Raw genomic sequence first — 22,271 nt, 5'->3', positions numbered from 1 at the left:
TTTTCAGGATGGGGAATGTTCTGTGGGGGGGATTTTCTATAGGGAGAATTTTTCATAGGTAGGGAAGATAATGAGGGGTGAGCTTTCAAGGTGAAATTTTCAAGTGGTGAATTTGCCAGAATTCTTATAAGAAATTGGTTTTATTTCTCTTACTTTCTCTTTGGCGACTTAAATTTACACGTGGAGATTTCTGAGTGAATTATCGGTTGAACTTTTCAGTTGGGTTGAAATTCTCTAGTGGATTTTTCTATGGAAGCAAATTTTCAGCGTGGTAAATTCTCCATTGAGGGAGAAATTCTCCCTGAAGAAATTTTCTTCAGGGAGGGGATTTTCAACATAGGAGGGATTTCTGGTATGAATATAAAAACAAACAGAAATAAATAAAAAAAAAAATTTTCAACTGAAAGCAAGGAGCAGTATTAAAATTAAAACAAACAGAAATTATTCCGTTTATAAAGGGGGCTGCTTCCTCCTTAATACCCTGCTCCTTAGGATAAAGTTAGAACTTTCGTTCCAGTTCTTATAGGAATATTCCCGAAACACAAGGACCGTTTAATCAGAACAGGGAACTTTTTCAAAGTGCTTTAAAAAACTTTAACGTGAAAAGGAGGGGTAGGCAGCCCCCTTCATTAATGGAAAAATTTCTTTTAGTTTTAAGTTTTAATGTTGCTCGTTACTTCAAGTTGAAAAAAAAAAGTTTTTTATATAATTCTTATCAGAATCGATAAACAAAATAGTATTTTTTCAGTTATCTGGTCAGTCAATAGTGAGTCTTTTTGACGTAATTTTTCCTTTGTAAGAAGTTTTCGTAGAGGATTTTAAAACTCAGGTATGGTATATGTAAACTATTTAGCTCTTTTTATAATTGCGAAAGTGTTCAAAATCTAACTCATATGAAAATTTTCCATTATTTTGCCATTAATCTGAAAAATTGGTATAGCTTTAACTTTCTTGTTGACTGTCCAGCATCATAACTGGATTTTAAAAAAGCTTCCTGTTTTATTAATTCCTAGCCTCCCTCCACTACCATCTAACGCCTAGATATTGCCTTAGGATATTTGCAAAAGAATTCCGATTTTATAGAGTTGTAGGAGTAAGAGAAATACTAGTCAAGGAGGAACTCCTTATTTGGGTATTTACCTACTTTAGGGAGAGAGATGTTTGAATTTAATTATCAGATTACAGATAACTATACAAGAGAACTAGGTTAAAACATAGTCTGTGACGCTGGGTGAACATCGAATTTTTTCTTCTGGAATTTGTTACAGGATTCTTGCAAGGAATTTGACATGAGATTCTTGCGTGCACATGGATAACAAAGAATATATTAATTCCGAATGTATTCAACGCGGGAATTTTAAATGCATAAGTGTGGTCGGTATAATACACAAGTAGCAAATAAAGGGTGTAGTTAATATAAAGTATTGTATAGTAAAGGAAATATACATTAAGTAGATATTAATAAAGCTATATACATTTTAGCCAATGATAAGGCATCCATTAGTCGTCCATGCTCCAACCTCCAAGGGTCCCAATACCCCTCCCCCAACTTTTTGCCCCCCTCCACATTTTTTATACTTTTTTTCAAGTTTATTTTTTCAGATTAGGGATATTGAAAAGATCAATGTAGTTAAAGAGGTTTTCAGAGCTAAAATCTTTGGTGTAATAAACGTTTCAAATTGCTTACCAACTAAAGGTATATCTGGGTGAATGTCTACTCCCGCACACATGATATAAATGTTAAATATGATTAGAATATTTTTTATCCTTTCACAAGTCGATTGACCTAGCTTCACTACTAAGCTGTGGGTGTGTATAATGCACAAGTATCAATCTTCAATATAGAGGCTCCATTAAGAGATATAAAATGTAAGAAAAAAAATAACAGAATGACATCAGACTCTATCCTTTGAGAGTTGGATGGACGACAGAATTAAACGTTCAATTTTGACACTTTTTTACTTAACATTATCAAATAACTATGGATGGTTGAGACAGTTAGGAGGCTATAGGGTGAGGCTTGGCGTAATTAGATGAAACTTGGCTATCTGCTTATGGAGAGTATTAAATCAGTTTCTTTCGGTTATTATTGTGTTGAAACTTGAAATAAAATGAAAACTTAAATGTAGAGCCAAGATGTGTTTGTTTATTTTTAGTGGCAAAAGATTTTCTAAGCTTTTATGTTCTCGCCTACTTTCATTTACCGTGTAGTTGAATTTGTCCTATACAAAAGTGTATTTTTTTTATTAATTTTTGATGCTCAGTCATCTCTCAATATACTCATGAATCTGGTAGTAGTATCTATGTGCGAAAAGTCCATTTCTTACATCTCTGACTTTTTTTTAATAAACATTCTAAATGTTTGACTGGCTAGTGTATCCTTCACATAATAGAAATATAACAAAGCAATGTATAAAATATTTTTATTGATATAACGACATGTAGAATATTAACATAAAAATATGTTACATACATTATTATAAATTATTAATATCATTGAGCAACTTTGGACATTTTGAATCTGTTCCATAAAATAATTCATCATATTCTCTCTTGATACTAGAGTTATTCTCTTCTCTTAGTTCATAACCTGTAGAATAATCATTATCCCATTTTGAGTTATACACAATTTTTACTCTGAAAATATTCAAGGTATAGAATAAACGGTTTAAAAAAAAAAACCCGAAAATACTATTACTACTATTAAAAACCCACTCGTTATTAATATCAATGAGCAACTTTGGTCATTTTGAACCTGCTCCATAAAGTAATTCATCATATTCTCTCTTGACATTAGAGTTATTCTCTTCTCTTAGTTCATAACCTGTAGAATATTCATTATCCCATTTTGAGTCCTACACAATTTTTATTCTGAAAATATTTAAGGTATAGAATAAATGGTTTACAAAAAACACGATAATACTATTACTATTACTAACAACCCACTCGTTTTGTCTAGACAATATCTGAAAATGTTTAAGGCATAGTACAAATGGCTTGCAAAAAAACATAAAAGTAGAACTACTACTAACAACTCGCTGTAACATAAAGCAACCTGAGGTCAATATAGATACGTTTTATCAAGAAAATATCTGAAAATGTTTAAGGCATAGTATGAATGGCTTGCAAGGAACATGATAATACTACTAGTTCTAACAACTTACTGCACTACTAAGCAAGAAAGCTTCTTTCATTAAAGTTTTGCTTCCTGATTTTCCATAATTTTTGTTAGTTTCTACTTAACCGGCTCATACAATAATTTTTTAATTTCACTGTCCTTGGTACTTTGAATCATTCAGCATAGGAATAGTCTGAATGTAGAAAGAAGGAAAGCTTCAGAGGACAGCTACTTTCAATAAAGATTAACATTCTGATTCTTTCCAATTTTTTAATATTTGAATTGTGTTGTTAGTTTCTACTTGACTGGTTCAAACAATCATATTTTAATTTCACTGTCCTTGGTACTTTGAATCATTTTACATAGGAATAGTTTGAAGGCAGAAAGAAGAAAAGGTTTGGAAGAAAGCTTCTTTTATTAAAGATTGGTTTCCTGATTTTTCCTAATTTTTTAATATTTGACTGTTTTCGTTAGTTTTTACTTAACCGGCATATACAATCATATTTTAATTTCTTTGGCCTTGGTACTTAGAATCATTCTGTATAGGAATAGTTTGAATGTAGAAAGAAGGAAAGCTTCAGAGGACAGCTACTTTCATTAAAGATTGACATCCTGATCCTTTTCTAGTTTTCTAATATTTGAATTGTGTTGTTAGTTTCTACTTAACTGGTTCAAACAATATGATTTTAATTTCACTGTCCTAGGTACTTTCAATTATTCTGCATAGGAATAGTTTAAATGCAGAAACAAGGAAAGGTTTGGAAGAAAGCTTCTTTCATTAGAGATTGGTTTCCTGATTTTTCTTAATTTTTTAATATTTGAATGTTATTGTTAGTTTATACTTAACCGACACATACAATCATATTTTAATTTCACTGTCCTTGATACTTTGAATCATTCTGCATAGGAATAGTTTGAAGGTAGAAAAAATAAAAACTTCAGAGGACAGCAACTTTCATTAAATATTGACATCCTGATTCATTGTAATTTTTTAACATTTGAATTGTTTTGTTAGTTTCTAATTAACTGGTTCAAACAATCATATTTTAATGCTACTGTCCTTCGTACTTCGAATCATTTTGCATAGGAAGAGTTTGAAGGCAGATAGAAGGAAAAGTTAATTTAGCTATGTTTTCTAGGAAAACAAGAAGTACTATTATCTGTTGCTTTATTCCACTAGCACTGTTTATTGTACATCTTAAATGGTTGAACTATGAGTAGTTGAGATAGTAAGGAGACTATAGGGTGAGACTTGGCGTAATGAGAAAAGTCCGAATTAAAGTGTAACTTTTCTCTTCATTGGGAAAAATTCAGAAGTAGTTTTCTCTTCACTGTGGAAAAATTCAGAAGTAGTATCACTATTCTTTTTTTCTAACATGGAATTTCTTGGACTTGGAAAATTTATTTTTTGCTAATGCGGATGTATCAATGGTACTCTATGCTCGCTCATAGACACTACGCGCATGTCCCAATGGTAGTCTATGGCTAATTATCGAAACTACCAAGTTTATTGCATGCATTAAATCAGTAATTTTCACACATTGGAAGGATAAACACCTGGATCTTATTTAAAAAAATGAAAATGAATTATTCGAGGAAAGTGTGTACACATGATACAATTATTGTTGCGTAGAATGCTGACGAGGAGAGGTATTTGAACTATGAAACAATTAAAAATGGTAACACTATTGGAAATGTATGCATGTGTTGTCATGACAGCGAGAGTTCAAATTTCTTCAGAGTACCCAAAGTATTCTACAATGGTGATGGTGGATATACGAGAGTGATATATCTAGAGATGACACTCTTCAAAGAAAATGCCAACATAAAAATAATAGTTCACGATGAGTGGCAACTTCTTGCTTATGGTTCTGGTAATGCGTTACCTATTGACAGATCCTATCGTCATCTTTCTGGTACTAGTATTCAACGGAAAGGTAAAAAGAAGACAGGCATAGTCTTCTAGCAACATTATAAACCATATTATATCTACGTGCCAGAATTATCATCTGGGTAAAAATAATGTGAAAATAGACAGTTATATCACAGGCAAAATAAAAAGGGCATTGGCAGATAATATTACTAATGAATATGAAAATTAATTGACGAAAAATAAAGCGCATGTGAAAATTTTTGATACTATTGATTATATAGTCAATGAACCCAATAATATCAAAGATGCAATACGTATTGAACCTGTAGGTGACACCCCTGTAAAAATTGTGTATGATACAAAATTGATTAATGATTATTCTACTGGTTATGAACTAAGAGAAGAGAGTTACTTTAGTATCAAGAGAGAACATGATGAACTATTCTATGGAACAGATTCAAAATGTCCAAAGTTGGTCAATGTTATTAATCATGTATAATAATGTATGTAACATATTTTTATGTTAATATTCAACTTGTCGTTATTTCAATAAAAATATTTTGTGCATTACTTTGTTATATTTACATTATTTTAGGGTACGCTAGCCATTCGAACGTTTTAGAATGCTTATTAATAAGTTAGAGATGTAAGAAAAGGAATTTCCAGAGATAAATAGAATAGAATAGAATATGATTTATTGGCTAAAATAGCACAAAAGCTAGAATAAGCACGTCAGAATTACTATAACAAAACAAATGTTATGTGATAAACATAAAACAAAAAATTGAATCAATAATAAAACAGATGCCAGGGGAAAAGTTATATCAATTATTAAAATAGGAAACAAAATAGGGGACAAAATAGTTTTTGTATCTCATGGTCAACATTTGGGGATACAGGTCCAGTTGGGTATTTGGAGCTCTAAGAGCATTGCGCCTAGTATTAGGAAGGGTTGGGGGATTTTCTTTAAAGGGAGGGAGAAAACTTTGATGATAGTCAGAATTAAGGCACTTGAGACCATAGTTCATGGTAAGGATGTGACGTCGTGATTCCAATGTACTATGTTCAAGTCTAGCCAAACCTTCATTGTATATAGTATAGGCCGTCCCAAGAATAGTTTTTACTGCTCTTTTTTGAATACTTTCAATTTTAGAACATTGGTGTTTGGTCAACCCAGGGTGCCAGACAGGGCAAGCATATTCCAGACAGGGTCTTACATAAGAACAATAAATTATTTTAAGGTTTTTGATTGATATGGAGAAACGTTTGAGAAGAGAGAAAGATTTAAGGAAAAAACAACCTGACTTAAATAAGTGGGATATGTGGGAATTCTATTTAAGGTCGTTGTCCAACTGCACATCAAGCAGTTAAACAGTATTTAAATTTGGTATGCAAAGGTAATTATTGATAGGGGGTATATTTAAAAAAAAAGAAAATAACATGAAACTGCTTTTGGGTATGCTTAATTTTAGTTTAACATTGTCAATGTCATTCTTTAAATTGTTAATTAGTGAATCCAGTCTAATATTCGAAGTATTAGATGTTTGACAAAGGTTCAGTAATGTCAAATCATCCGCAAATTTAAAAATGTTGTAAAAACTTGGTAAAACACTATTAAAAGCTATTAAAAATGCTAAAGAACCAAACTTAGTCCCTTGAGGTGCTCCACAGGAAATCAAGGAAAAACCTGATGAATCCTCGTTAGGGAGGACTACACATTGCTCACGGCCAGACACAAAGCTAGCTGACATACGTAAAACAAAGTCTCTTGCACCTAAGGCCCTTGCATTATCTAAAACTGTCTGATGATCCAAATTGTCGAAGGCTTTGCTAATATCAGCAAAAACAGCCTCAACGTAGCAACTATTCAACTCGAGATGTTTGAAAATAGTATCAAGTATATAAATTAAGCAATGCGTGGTGCTATGATTCGACCTAAAGCCAAACTGATTTGGGTTGATTTTATCACGAATATCGTCAAAAAGGAAATGGTAAATAAAACTTTCAAACATTTTAGAGAAAATGGGGGTTTAATAAAGATACTGGGGTAATATATTTTGATTAAGATACTAATTTATTGGGGGTAATAAAGATACTGCTAGCGGGCTCATAGGGGTATATTATAAACTGAGATTGGTCAACAGAACTTATAGCAAAGTCTGAGCATACCCCAATACTAAGCAATGCATTACAAAAGACATTATTCTATCGTTTCTCTCATTGAGTTGTCACATTATCACTTAGAATGGACATTATTTTATAAATTTTTATTTTATACATATCCCCAATACTAATCAATACTATTCAAACGACACTATTCTATCTTTTTTCTCTCATATTTTCAAATTTATGCACATACATCATCTTTACTCTATGCTTGCACATAGACACTACGTGACTGTCCCAATGGTACTCTATGGCTAGGTATCGACACTACCTAGTCTATTGCATGCATTCAATCAGTAATTGTCATATAATGGAAGGATAAACGCCGGCATCATATTTTTTTAAAGTGGAAATCAATTATTCTAAGAGTGTGTTATATGTGCTATGTTAAACTCAAATAGTGCTGACCCGCGCTGCTGTGCGGTGGACCGCTGCGGTGGGCACGAAGCCGCTGCGGGGCGGAGGGCTGCGGCGGGCACGGCGTCACTGTGGGGTGGACTGCTTTGGTGGGCACGGTGACGCTGCAGTGGGCGGCTCCGCCGCTGCCGGGTGAACCGCTCCTTTGGGCAACGGCGCCACTGCGGACCGCTACGCTATGTGAGCGTAAATAAACCTAACTTTTTACAGTCTCTCTCACTATACCCGTGTGTCTGAGCAAGTGTGCTCCCATCTATAATTATAGGTGTAAAGTGTCATCTATAACTATAGGCGTAAAGATGGCGGCAGTTGAGGAAGTGAAAAAGCGTCGCCTCTCACTATGCTTCATGTGTATGAGAAGTTTATTTCAATTTTCAAAAAAAATGTTCCTTCATGTTTCAAACGGTATCCTAGAGCTAAACAAGATGTATATGTCGTAGATGAAAATGAAAAGTAATCTAAAAAGTGTTTAGTGCTTAAAAAATATATTCAACAACAAAAATGTTCGGAAAATTATACATATTAACATATTAAAAAAAGCTTAAACCATTTGATAGAAAAAGCAGAAGCTTAGGTCTTTGGATATCTGATGCATTTTTCCATATAAGGTATCTTTTCAGGTACCCATTGAGCGAAATATCTAACTTCGTCTTTCAGATCATGTACTGAATGCAGGTATTTGTCACATTTGAATTCTTCTAAGTTGAATAATGGTATGTCTTTGTCACATTTTCCTAGTAAGAGTTTATCAATCGGCACGTTTCCCTTAATAGAAACAGCTTTCACATTGAAAAAACCACATATTTCCTGAATTTTCACTTGTACTTGTTTTATTTCATAACCATTTCTATTACGTGGTATTTTGGTTTTACCGTAAAAGCCGTTTCGATTTATAAAATTTAATGTTGGACCATCTTTTTTATCATACTTAAACATATTGTATTTGACGGTCCATTTATAGCTATAAACTTCATGGTTTTATTCATCTAGTAACAAGAAAGCCGCTTCGAAAACAACACCAGTTGATGAATATTTCAGTCCAATATATTCTGTGTCAATCACACCAAACATTATTATAGCTGAATAAGGGCTTAAATTAAATAAATATGTAACGTTTCTGCCACTCTAGCATATATAACACACTCTTAGAATAATTCATTTTCACTTTAAAAAAAATGATGCAGGTTTTTATCCTTCCAATGTGTGAAAATTACTGATTTAATGCATACAATAAAGTAGGTAGCGTAAATAAATAACCATAGAATACCATTGGGACAGTCGCGTACTGTCTATGTGCAAGCATGGAGTACAAATTATGTATGTGCATAAATTTAAAGATACGTGAAAGAAATTATAGAATAATGTCGTTTGAAAAGTATTGCTTAGTATTGAGGATATGTATAAGGTCAAAATTTATAAAATAATGTCCATTCAAAGGTGTAATGTGACATCCCTATGAGAGAAATGACAGAATAATGTCTTTTGAAAAGTATAGCTTAATATTGGGGTATGCTCAGACTTTTCTATATGTTCTGTTAACCTATCTCAGTTTCTAATATATCCTCTATGAGCCTGCTAGAAGTATCTTTATCTCTGAAACTTCCTTTTCCTACATCTCTGACCTTTTAATAAGCATTCTAAACGTTTGACTTGCTTGCGTGCCTTAAAATAATGGAAATATAACAAAGTAACACATAAACTATTTTTATTGAAATGATGCATGTAAAATAATAAAATAAAATGTATAACATACATTATTAATAACATTGGCCAACTTTAGACATTTTGAATCTGTTCCATAGAATAATTCATCGTATTCTCTCTTGATACTAAAGTTAATCGTTTCTCTTAGTTCATAACCAGTAGAATAATCATTAATTCATTTTGAGTCATACACAATATTTACAGGGGTGTCACCTATAGGTTCAATATGTGTTGCATCTTCGATATTATTGGGTTTATTGACTATATGATCAATAGTAGCAACAATGTTCACATGCGCTTTATTTTCCGTCAATTGATTTTTATATTCATTAGTAATGTCTTCGGCAAATGTCCTTTATATTTTACCTCTGATATCACTGTCTATTGTCACATTATTTTTACACAGACAACAATTCTGGCACATAGACATGATATGGTTTATAAAGTTGCTAGAAGAGCATGCCTGTCTTCTTTTTACCTTCCGTTTAATAGTAATACCAGAAACATGACGATTGGATCTTACAATAGGTAACGTATTACCAGAACCATAAGCAAAAAGTCCCTCATCGTCAACTATTATTTTTATTTTGGCATTTTCTTTGAAGAGTATCATCTCCAGATATCTCACTCTCGTATATCCACCATCACCATTGTAGAATGATTTTGGTACTCCAAAGAAATATAAACTCTCGCTGTCATGACAACGCATCCACATATTTCCAATAGTGTTACAACTTGCACTTGTTTCATAGTTCAAATACTTCTCCTTGTCAGGATTCAACGCAACGATAATTTTATCATGTGTACACACTTTCCTCAAATAATTCATTTTCACTTTTTAGAAAATGATGGAGGTGTTTATCCTTCCAATGTGTGAAAATTACGGTAGTGTCGGTAGCTAAGTAGGTAGTGTTAAGTAAATAAGCTAGGTAGTGTCGATAACTAGCCATAGAGTGCCATTTCGACACGCGCGTAGTGTCTATGTGCAAGCATAGAGGACCATTAAGACATTCGTATTAATAAAAAATAATTTTCCATGTCCAAGAAATTCCATGTCAGTAAAAGAAAAAAAAGAATAGTGCTAATACTTATGAATTTTTCCCCAATTAAGAGAAAACTACTTCTGAATTTCTCCCAATGAAGAGAAAAGGTTCCACTTTAACTCCAACTTTCCTCAGTGCGCCAAGTTTCACTCTATAGTCTCCTTACTGTCTCAATTTCTCATAGTTCAACCATTTAAGATGTACAATAAAGAATGCTACTGACATACAGCAACGGATATTAGCGCTTCTCGTTTATCCTAGACAACATAAACTAAATTAAGCTTTCCTTCTTTCTGCCTTCAAACTATTCCTATGCAGAATGATTCAAAGTACCAAGGACAATAAAATTAAATATGATTGTTTGAACCAGTTAAGTATAAACTAACAACACAATTCAAATATTAAAAAGCTAGAATTAATCAGGATGTCAATCTTTAGTGAAATTAACTGTTCTCTGAGGCTTTCCTTCTTTCTATCTTCAAAATATTCCTATGCAGAATGATTCAAAGTAGTATAAACCGTGAAATTAAAACATATTGTATGTGCCGGTTAAGTAGAAACTATCAAAACATTATAATATTAAAAAATTTAGAAAAATCAGGAAACTAATCTTTAATGAAATAAGCTTTCTTCCAAACCTTTCCTTCTTTCTGCCTTCTGAATATTCCTGTACAGAATTGTTCAAAGTACCATGAATAATGAAAATCAAAAACGGTTTTTGGAACCGTTCAAATAAAAACTAACAACACAATTCAAATATTAAAAAAGAAGAAAGAATCAGAATGTTAATCTTTTGTGAAAGTAGCTGTCCTCTGAAGCTTTCCTTCTTTCTACATTCAGACTATTTCTATGCAGAGTGATTCAACTTACCAAGGACAGTGAAATTAAAATATCGTTGCATTAGGCGGTTAAGTAGAAACTAACAAAATTAAGAAAAATCAGGAAGCCAATCTTTAATTAAAGAATCTTTCTTTCAAACGTTTCCTTCTTTCTGCCTTCAAACTATTCCTATGTAGAATGATTCAAAGTATCAAAGAGAGTGAAATTAAAATATGATTGTTTGAACGGGTTAAGTAGAAAATAAGGCCGTATCCAGGGGGGGTTACCTGGTTCGAACCCCCCCCCCCCACCCCCGAAATTTTTAACCGAGTCAAAAATTAGTCTAAAAAATACCCATCTCGAGGATGGTAGACAAAGTCCACGGGAAAAAATCGGGTAGCCCCCTCCCAAACAAAAATCCTGGATATGGCCTTGGTAGAAACTAACAACATAATTCAAATATTAAAAAATTAGAAAGAATCAGGATGTCAATCTTTAGTAAGATTAGCTGTCCTCTGAAGCTTTTCTTCTTTCTACCTTCAAACTGTTCCTATATAGAATGATTCAAAGGACGAAGGACAGTGAAATTAAAATAAGATTGTTTGGACCAGTTAAGTAGAAACTAACAATACAATACGAACATTAAAACCCTGAGCGACTTCAGGTTGCCTGGTCGTGTAGTGAGTTGTTAGTAGTAACAGTAGTTTTGTGTTTTTACAAGCCATTTATACTCTACCTTAAATATTCACAATGTTTTCTTGATAATACTTCCCTGAGCGATATCAGGTAATTTGGTCGTATAGTGAGCTATTAGTAGTGGTAGTAGTAGTATTTTCAACTTTTTTGGCAAGGCATTCATGCTATACCTTAAACATTTTCAGATATTTTCTTGAATAAAACGTATCTCTGATTGGCCTCAGGTGGCTTTTTGTTAAAACGATTCGTTTTTTGTAAGTCGTTTGTACTATACCTTAAACATTTTCAGATATTTGTTTGATAAAACCTACCTTTTTTTCCCTTAGGTGACTTGGTAGTGCAGTGAGTTGTTAGTAGTAGTTGTATATTCACCTTTTTTTGCAAGGCAATCATACTATACCTTAAACATTTTCAGATATTTTCTTGATAAAACGTATCTGTATTGACCTCAGGTGGCTGTATGTTACAGCGAGTTGTCAGTAGTAGTTCTATTTTCATGTTTTTTGCAAGCCATTTTTACTATACCTTGAAAATTTTCTGATCTTTTCTTGATAAAACGAGCGGGTTGTTAGTAGTAGTAATAGTATTTTCGTGTTTTTTGATAACCATTTATTCTATACCTTAAACATTTTCAGATATTTTCTTGATAAAACGTACCTTTGTTTCCCTCAGGTGGCTTGGTAGTGCAGTGAGTTGTTAGTAGTAGTTGTATTTGCACCTTTTTATTTACAAGGCATTCATACTATACCTTAAACATTTTCAGATATTTTAGTGATAAAACGTATCTGCATTGAGCTCAGGTGGCTTTATGTTACAGCGATTCGTCAGCATTGGTTCTATTTTCATGTTTTTTGTAACCCATTTGTACTATGCTTAAACATTTTCAGATATTTTCTTGATAAAACGAATTGGTTGTTACTAGTAGTAGTATATTTTCGTGTTTTTTGTAAACCATTTATTCTATACCTTAAATATTTTCAGATATTTTCTTGATAAAACGTAGCTGCATTGGCCACAGGTGGCCTTATATGGCGGTGAGTGGTTAGTAGTAGTAGTATTTTCATGTTTTTGCGTCCCATTCATACTATAATCTATACATTTTCTAATATTTTCTTGATCGAATGTACTTTTGTTGACCTCAGGAGACTTTGCAGTGCAGTAAGTTTTAGTACTAGTAGTATTATCATGTTTTGTGCAAGCCATTCATACTATACCTTAAACATTTTCAGACATTTTCTTGATAAAACTTATCTGTGTTCTCCTCAGGTGGCTTTATGTTACAGCGAGTTGTTAGTAGTAGTTCTATTTTCATGTTTTTTACAAGCCATTTTTACTATACCTTGAAAATTTTCTGATCTTTTCTTGATAAAACGAGCGGGTTGTTAGTAGTAGTGGTAGTATTTTCGTGTTTTTTGATAACCATTTATTCTATACCTTAAACATTTTCAGATATTTTCTTGATAAAACGTACCTTTGTTTCCCTCAGGTGGCTTGGTAGTGCAGTGAGTTGTTAGTAGTAGTTGTATTTCCACCTTTTTATTTACAAGGCATTCATACTATACCTTAAACAATTTCAGATATTTTCGTGATAAAACGTATTTGCATTCAGCTCAGGTGGCTTTATGTTACAGCGGTTTGTCAGCATTGGTTCTATTTTCATGTTTTTTGCAACCCATTTGTACTATGCTTAAACATTTTCAGAAATTTTGTTGATAAAACGAATTGGTTGTTACTAGTAGTAATATATTTTCGTGTTTTTTGTAAACCATTTATTCTATACCTTAAATATTGTCAGATATTTTCTTGATAAAACGTAGCTGCATTGGCCTCAGGTGGCCTTATGTTGCAGCGAGTGGTTAGCAGTAGTAGTATTTTCATGTTTTTGCGTCCCATTCATACTATAATCTATACATTTTCTAATATTTTCTTGATCGAATGTACTTTTGTTGACCTCAGGAGACTTTGCAGTGCAGTAAGTTGTTAGTACTAGTAGTATTATCATGTTTTGTGCAAGCCATTCATACTATACCTTAAACATTTTCAGACATTTTCTTGATAAAACGTATCTGTATTGTCCTCAGGTGGCCTTATGTTACAGCGAGTTGTTAGTAGTAGTTCGATTTTCATGTTTTTTGCATGCCATTTTCACCATACCTTAAACATTTTCCGATATTTTCTTGATAAAATGAGTGGGTCGTTAGTAGTAGTAATTGTATTTTCATTTTTTTTTGTAAACCATTTACTCTATACCTTAATATTGTCAGAGTAAAAATTGTGTATAACTCAAAATGGGAGAATGATTATTCTATTGGTTATGAACTAAGAGAAGAGAATAGCTCTAGTATCAAGAGAGAACATGATTATTTATTTTATGGTACAGATTAAAAATGTCCAAAGTTGATCAATGATATTAATAATGTATAATTGTGTATGTGACAAATTGTTATGTTAATACTCTACATGTCGTTATTTCAATAAAAATATTTTATGCATTACTTTGTAATATTTCCATTGTTTTTAGGATACGCTAGCAAAAGTCAAACGGAAATGGCATTTACACACATAGATACTAGATTCATGAGTCTATTAATAGATGACTGAGCATCAAAAATTAATAAAAAAAAGTACTTTTGTATAGGACAAATTCAACTACATGGGTCATGAAAGTAGGCAAGAACATAAAAGCTTTGAAAAACTCTTGCCACTAAAAGTAAACAAGCACATCTTGGCTCTACATCAAATTTTTCATTTTAATTAAAGTATGAACACAATAATGACCGAAAAAAACCGATTTAATATTCTTCATAAACAGATAGCCAAGTTTTATCTAATTACGCCAAGCCTCACCCTATAGCCTAATAACTGTCTCAACCATCCATAGTTATTTGATAATGTTAAGTAAAAAAGTGTCAAAATTGAACGTTTAATTCTGTCGTCCATCCAACTCTCAAAATTTGGAGACTAATGTTATTCTAATAACTTTTTTCTTACATTTTGTATCTCTTAATGGAGCCTCTATATTGAAAATTGGTACTGGTGTATTATACCGTTCACAGCCTAGAAGTGAAGCTAGGTCAATCAACTTGTGAAAGGATAAGAAATATTCTAATCATATTTAACATTTATATCATGTGTGTGGGAGTACCCATTCACCCAGATATACCTTTAGTTGGTAAGCAATTCCAAAACTTTATTACAAATAAGATTTTAGCTCTGAAAACCTCATTAACCACATTGATCTTTTTAATATCCTTAAACTGAACAAAAAATAAACTTAAAAAAAGTATAAAAATGGGGGGGGGGGCAAAAAGTTGGGGGGGGGGGTTATTGGGACCCTTGGAGGTTGGAGCATGGACGACTAATGGATGCCATATCATTGGCTAAAATATATATAGCTTTATCAATATCGACTTTATGTATATTTCCTATACTATACAATACTTTATATTAACTACACTCTTCATTTGCTACTTGTGTATTATTCAGACCACACTTATGCATTTAAAATTTCCGCGTTGAATATATTCGGAATAAATATATTCTTTGTGTTATCCAAGTGCACGCAAGAATCTCATGTCAAATTCCTTGCCAGAATCCTGTAACAAATACCAGAAGAAACAATTTGATGGTCAGCCAGCGTCAAAGACTATTTTTAGATTTAGTACTCTTGTATGAGTATCTGTAATCGGACAAATAAATTCTAACTTCTCTCTTCCTAATGTCTCTCTTCCCAAATAAGGAGTCACTTCTGGACGAACACTTTTCTTATTACTAGTTGCATTGTCTTTTGTTATTTTTTCCAATACCAGTTTGAAAAAAGCTGCAAATCATAGATTTCTTGTGAATGAGACCCTAGAACCCACTCTAAACGTTGATTCTATTATTGTAACCCTGGCTTCGCACATTGAAAGCGATTGTGTAACATTGAAAGCGAAACATCAGACTCAAAAACTGCAAGTTAATAGGATGGCTATTATAGAGGCTCACAATGAACTTTTAGGAGGGACCCTTGATCTAAATCATGCTTTAATAAGATCTTTTTAACTATCTACCTTTACCCCTTCCTCTTCTAAAGGGTACTAGCCTTTAGTGAACTGGGTCAAGCTGTGTGTTTGAAAAGCCGAACATATCCGCATTAATCTACAGCTCAAAGGGAGGCCAACGGAAATCATGTTAAGCTCCTATCCAAGATCCTTATGTATAACTATTAATTTTTTACAATAAACTTATTTTTATATTTCTATACACCTAAAAGGTATGGGTGGGGAGATGGTGACTGAAGAAGAGTTTTGCTCTGGACCCGGTGATAGTTTTCGTCGGCCCTGATGATAACAATGCTAAAAATCAAATGAATCTACTTCTTAGGCCGATTGTAAAAATGTGACACAATCAGTTTAATGTCACGAATCAGATAACAATGCTAAAAATCAAATTAATCTACTTCTTAGGCCGATTGTAAAAATGTGACAAATTCAGCTTAATTTCAGGAATCAGATAACGATACTAAAAACCAAATGAATCTAATTCTTAGACCGATTGTAAAGATGCGACGTATTCAGTTTAATGTCACGAATCAGATAACAATGCTAAAAATCAAATGAATCTACTTCTTAGGCCGATTTTAAAAATGTGACACATTCAGTTTAATGTCAAGAATCAGATCAAGAATACTTCTTGATCTGTCAAAAATACTTCTTAGGCCGATTGTAAAAATGTGACGCAATCAGTTTAATGTCACGAATCGAAAAATTATTCGCATAAATAAATTTGCATTGTCTTAGGGAGATAATACCCGAAAAAGGCTTGATCGTGAGAAACTATGCTATCCAATTCAAGGTGAATAAGGGCTATATAGTTGAGGGTTTTAGTCCACAGTGTAGGATCTAATATTTTTTTTAGGAAGATTAGTCTTGGAAGCATGTTTATTTTTTTAGTTGTCTGTTTTTCAACTTTTTTTTCCAGGAGTGAAAAAAGCTGATTTGTATGGAGCCAGATATCGTACAATATCGGAAGAAGGATCATTCGAATAGAAATATGAAATTCCATGGCTCATTTTCGGAGAAAACACCAGCCAGTGCTGTAGCTCTTAACTTCCTCTCGCCCACCGCTTACTTTTCAACCGAAACGCAATCAGGCCTGTTTTGATTGCCTCGAAACTTATTGATATCTTATTACCCCTTGTTAGTTCTTTTATTACCCTTTAGGACATCTGATCGACATTTCGAGGTACCTATTTTGTACTTTCTCTGTGGCTGCTCAATTTTGCGTTTGAGGGATTTTACGAGAGAGTTTTCCACTGGAGTATTTTCTGGGGGGTGAGATTATTTGGGGAGGGGGAGTTTGATTTTCTGCGGGGATAAATTTTCTGCAGGGGAAGGGGTTGAATTTCCAAGTGATGTTTTTGGCGGAAAACGCCGGCTCCCTAACCCTTGACCCCCTTTAGTTAGAAGAATATATTTGGACTAAGTTTCCAATCTTTTGTGCTTTTGTGAATTTTTTGTGCTATCTCCCCTTTACTGCTGAAAAAGTTGTTTTACTGGGCTTTCTTGAGCTTTGTTGTCGCTCTTTAATTTCATTTTTCTTTGTATTCTAAAAAAAATCCAGTATACACTGAGTTCTATGCTCTGTATCCAGGAAGAAGCATAAAGTCGGCAAAAAAAAAGCAAAGGATTCTCTTTCATTCTCTGTTGGTCAATCATATGCGTTGATGAATATGGGACTCAAATGGGAAATATTGTGCTACATCGAGAAGTTTTGGTACAGCTGTCTGAAGGATGGGTGTAGGGCCTTGCAAAACTCTTGCTAGCTTACAGCGCTAACTTAGTCACCAGTTAAACAATATGGAACATTAACACAGTTGGACAGCTTGTTCCTGTTAGATTCAGGTTTCTGGGCATGTAACTGACAAAAGTTGACTAGAATAATGACTACATCGAGGTCATAGTTCTCAAACATGACAAAACAAGTTCCATTCCATCAGGATCCTCCAGTCCTTCAGAAAAACTGCTGTAAACAGAACACACTTAGGTGCTCCTTCGAAAGTGACGCCAGAAGCCTACAACACCCCTAAACAAACTACGGACAATAGCCCAAGGTTGATAGATAGAACAGGTGAACTTATTTCGAATTTTTGTGTCTTAATGTATTGGAACACCCAAATGTAAGTATATAAGGATTTTGATTGAAGTTCATCAGTTAATATGCTGTAGAAAATCTTGAACTAACCTTGAAAATTTTAATTGCAGTAAAATAGTATTTGCATTCTACTTGAGGTCAAATCATCTATGTCTTCTCACGATTCTTTGTTTTATAAATATACCTCAGTTGGCCTTATTGGATTTCTTTTAATATCACTTATTGGCTTAGCAATTGCTCTGCTGTCCATTCATGTCCGAGTTTACGGTGAGTATATCCACAAAATCATTTATTTAAAATTGTATTTGCGTAGGCTATGCATATTGCGATTTGGATCATCCGAAAATTTTGATAGGCAAGGGCCTCATTCCGTGGAAATCTCGACCGGTTGCGTACACAACGATCTCGATAGGTCACGATTTGAGAATATTCGCTAAGAGCCTTAATTTTGGAAACACACTTTACATTTAAATAACGTCACATTTTTTATCAGTATTGTTATGGCACCATACACTAATACAAAAGTTTTCATACATGTACCTGCCATAAAAGACGTCGAATTAAAAATCACTCACGTCATAATACCTATTTCAGTGACGACATTCACAGCATAAAAACTAGCTATGTGTAGGAAGATATATCAGTCTATATTTTCCAAAAGCTAGCAATTACACAAGAACAAAAAATATGCGTAGAGGAAAACCCAAAAAAACGAAAATTTACAATTGTTTATAAATGATTGTTTGTTGGAACAAGAAGAGATTTTGGTCCAAACACCTGAACAATCAAACGGGATAAAAAAAAAAAAAAAAAAACAACGACTCGAGCATCGTAAATTCATAATGGAGGAAAATGAACAGCCTGGACCATCAAATGAGCCCAGACATATCTGTGAAGCTAGAACAAAGTGAATTGAAAAAATGTCTGAAATAATTCAAAATGAAAAAGAAAGAAATATGTGGTTAGAAGATAAGCAACAGCGGGAATCAGAACGAGTCAAAACAAAAGTGAAGAGAAAAGACATTTGCGTTTAGAAGACTTGCGACAAATTGGATTGAAACGAATCAAAACAAAAGTTTAAAAAAGGCTGTCTATGTGTTCCAGCCATAATAGTATAAAACTCGATGAAGTCTTCTTTACTTACTGTTTTTTACTACTAGCTTTTCAATCAGGGGCTCTCTTGAATGCGTGGAAGGTCTACTACTAGCTCCTTCAACGTCCGTTTTCTAAATTTTAATATCCGTAATAAGTGATTCGAGAATATTATCAACCCAAAACTGAACTCCTCTAGATATTAATTGGCAGGGCTTGGGTGAGGCGTATGAAGCTTCAAAAATTGAATATTACGTCATCATTTCTATAGTTTTGAAGGGATTCTTGGTAAACATCTTTTGAAGAGATGTACCCCTTGACCGACTTAGGGGGTCAGATCTTAAAGGGAGACAAGAAGATTTTCAACAATAAATAAAAATAGGAAAATGAGAAATATTACTATTAAATCTCGTTGAAAACAAAGCTTTTGGTAGCGCTACCCCCCCCCCCCGGAAAAATTTTCTAGCAGTTCTCAAGACGCAGACCCTTTCTTCTCCATGGTTCAGCTGGTAGCGATTCGAATATAATCAATTATGTGACATGGAAAAAGAGCGCTTGCAATGAGAGGGGTGCTATCACCCCCAAGCACCAATACTAAAGCTGTAGTCCAATTAATTTCTTAATTGGCTGTTACTATATATTAATTTCTAGCCTCCTCCCCCTTTCTAAGTGCCTGTTTTTCTCGGTTTGTGTGTCTGACTCTATGTATATGTATGGGTCAAACACTTCAGATATACAAACCATCAAAGACAAACACTGGGACTTGAAAACGCCAGCCCTGACAAACAGACAAAAAGAGTGAGAGACGCATACAAATACATAGATTCAGACATACAAACCAAGAAAGACAGGTAATGGGACAAGCAAACACACGCCCAAACACACAAACAAAAAGAGTGAGAGACATATACAAATACAAAGATTAAGACAACCAAACAGAGAAAGACAGACACTGGGATAAACAAACACCCACCCAGACACACACATAGGCAAAGAGAGTGTCAGACACACACTAACACCTAGATTCAAACACACAAACTGAGAAAGACATGCAGTGAATTTTGCAAACATACTCCCAGACACACAATCAAAAAGATTGTGAGATACATACAAACACAAAGATTCACGCATACAAACCGAGAAAGACAGACACTGGGATAAACAAACACCCATCCAGACACACACACTGGCAAAGAGAGTGTGAAACACACACAAATACATAGATTCAGACACACAAACCGAGAAAAATATGCACTAGAATAAGCAAACACCCGCCCAGACAGACAAGCAAAAAGAGTGAGAAACACATACAAATACGTCGACTCAGACACACAAACCAAGAAAGACATGCACGGGAATAAGCAAACACCCGCCCAGACATACAAGCAAAAAGAGTGAGAGACACATACAAATACAAAGATTCAAACATACAAACCGAGAGAGACAGAGACATCAGACGTAAAGACCAACAAAGACAAACACTGGGACTTGCAAACACCAACCCAGACAAACAAACAAAGAGAGTGAGAGACAAAAACAAATAAATAGATTCAGACATACAAACAGAGAAAGACAGGCACTTTAGACATACAAACCAATAAAGACAAACAGTGGGATAAGCAAACATCCGCCCAGACACACAAGCAATAAGAGTGAGAGACACAAATAAACACATAGATTCAGACATACAAACCGAGAAAGACAAGCACTTCAGATATACAAACCATTAAAGACGAACACTGGCACTTGCAAACACAAACCCAGACAAACAGACAAAGAGTGTCAAACACATACAAATACATTGATTCAGACATTCAAACCGAGAAAGACAGGCAGTAGGACAAGCAAACACCCTCCGAGACACACAAGAAAAAAAAGTGAGAGACAAATACAAACACAGACACTTCAGACATACAAACCGAGCAAGACAGTCACTGGGACAAGCAAACACAGACCCAGAGAAACTGACAAAGAGAGTGAGAAACACATACAAATACGTACATTCAGACACACAAACCGAGAAAGACATGCCCTGGAATAAGCAAACTCCCGCCCAGACACACGTTGGCAAAGAGAATGTAAAACATATACAAATACATAGATTAAGACACACAAACCGAGAAAGACATGCACTGGAATAAGCAAACATCCGCCCAGACACACAAGGAAAAAAGAGTGAGAGACACATAGAAGTTCATATATTCACACATACAAACCGAGAAAGACAGACACTTCAGACATACAAACCAACAAAGACAAACACTGGGACTTGCAATTACCAACCCAGACAAACAGACAAAGAGAGTTTAAAACACATATATATACATAGAGTCAGACACACAAACCGATAAAGACAGGCACTGGGATGGGGAAACACCTTCCCAGACACACAGAGACAAAGAGAGTGAGAAACACAAACAGATACATAGATTCAGACATACAAACCGAGAAAGACAGGCACTGGGATGGGCAAACACCTACCCAGACACACACAAGCAAAAAGAGTTAAAACACATACAGATACATAGATTCAGACATACAAACAGGGAAAGACAGGAACTTTAGACATACAAACTAACAAAGACAGACATTGGGGTATGCAAACACCTACCCAGAAACACAAAAAAAAAGAGTGAGAGTAACATACAAACACATAGATTCAAACACACAAACCGAGAAAGACAAGCACTTCAGATATACAAAACATCAAAGACAAACACTGGGACTTGCATACACCAGCCCTGACAAACAGACAAAAACAGTGAGAGACACATACAGATACATAGATTCAGACATACAAACCGAGAAAGACAGGTAGTGGGATCAGCAAACACACACCCAAACACACAAGCAAAAAGAGTGAGAAACACATACAAATCAAAGATTCAGACATAAAAACCGAGAAAGACAGACACAGGGATAAGCAAAGACCCGCCCAGACACACACACAGGCAAAGAGAGTGTGAAACACATACAAATACATAGATTTAGACACACAAACTAAGAAAGACATGCACTGGTATAAAGAGACACCCGCCCAGACACAAAATAAAAAGGAGTGAGAAATAAATATAAATACATAGATTCACACATACAAACCAAGAAAGACAGACACTTCAGACATATAAACCAACAAAGGGAAACACTGGGACTTGCAAACACCAACCCAGACAAACAGACAAAGAGAGTGAGAAACACATTCAAATAC

General features: G+C 34.1%; 1 protein-coding gene across 2 annotated transcripts in view; it reads left to right on the top strand.

The window, feature by feature from the left end:
- Positions 1–18,087: 18,087 nt before the first annotated feature.
- LOC148950007 (endoribonuclease Arlr-like) overlaps positions 18,088–22,271 on the top strand; it is a 46,210-nt gene continuing 42,026 nt past the window's right edge. The window contains exon 1 of one of the 2 annotated variants that reach the window (XM_089092065.1): positions 18,088–18,238. In XM_089092065.1, coding sequence (XP_088948191.1) covers positions 18,121–18,238 — 118 coding nt within the window. In that variant the 5' untranslated portion in view covers positions 18,088–18,120. The remainder of the gene's footprint in view (positions 18,239–22,271) is intronic. The other variant, XM_089092063.1, reaches the window with a different exon arrangement.

The sequence above is a fragment of the Artemia sp. Qi Xiang Cuo genome, chromosome 7 (assembly GCF_049724085.1).
Source record: "Artemia sp. Qi Xiang Cuo chromosome 7, ASM4972408v1, whole genome shotgun sequence".
Taxonomy (NCBI): Eukaryota; Metazoa; Arthropoda; class Branchiopoda; order Anostraca; family Artemiidae; genus Artemia; species Artemia sp. Qi Xiang Cuo.
Note: the sequence above shows the minus strand (reverse complement) of the source record. Positions and strands in the feature narration are given on the sequence as shown.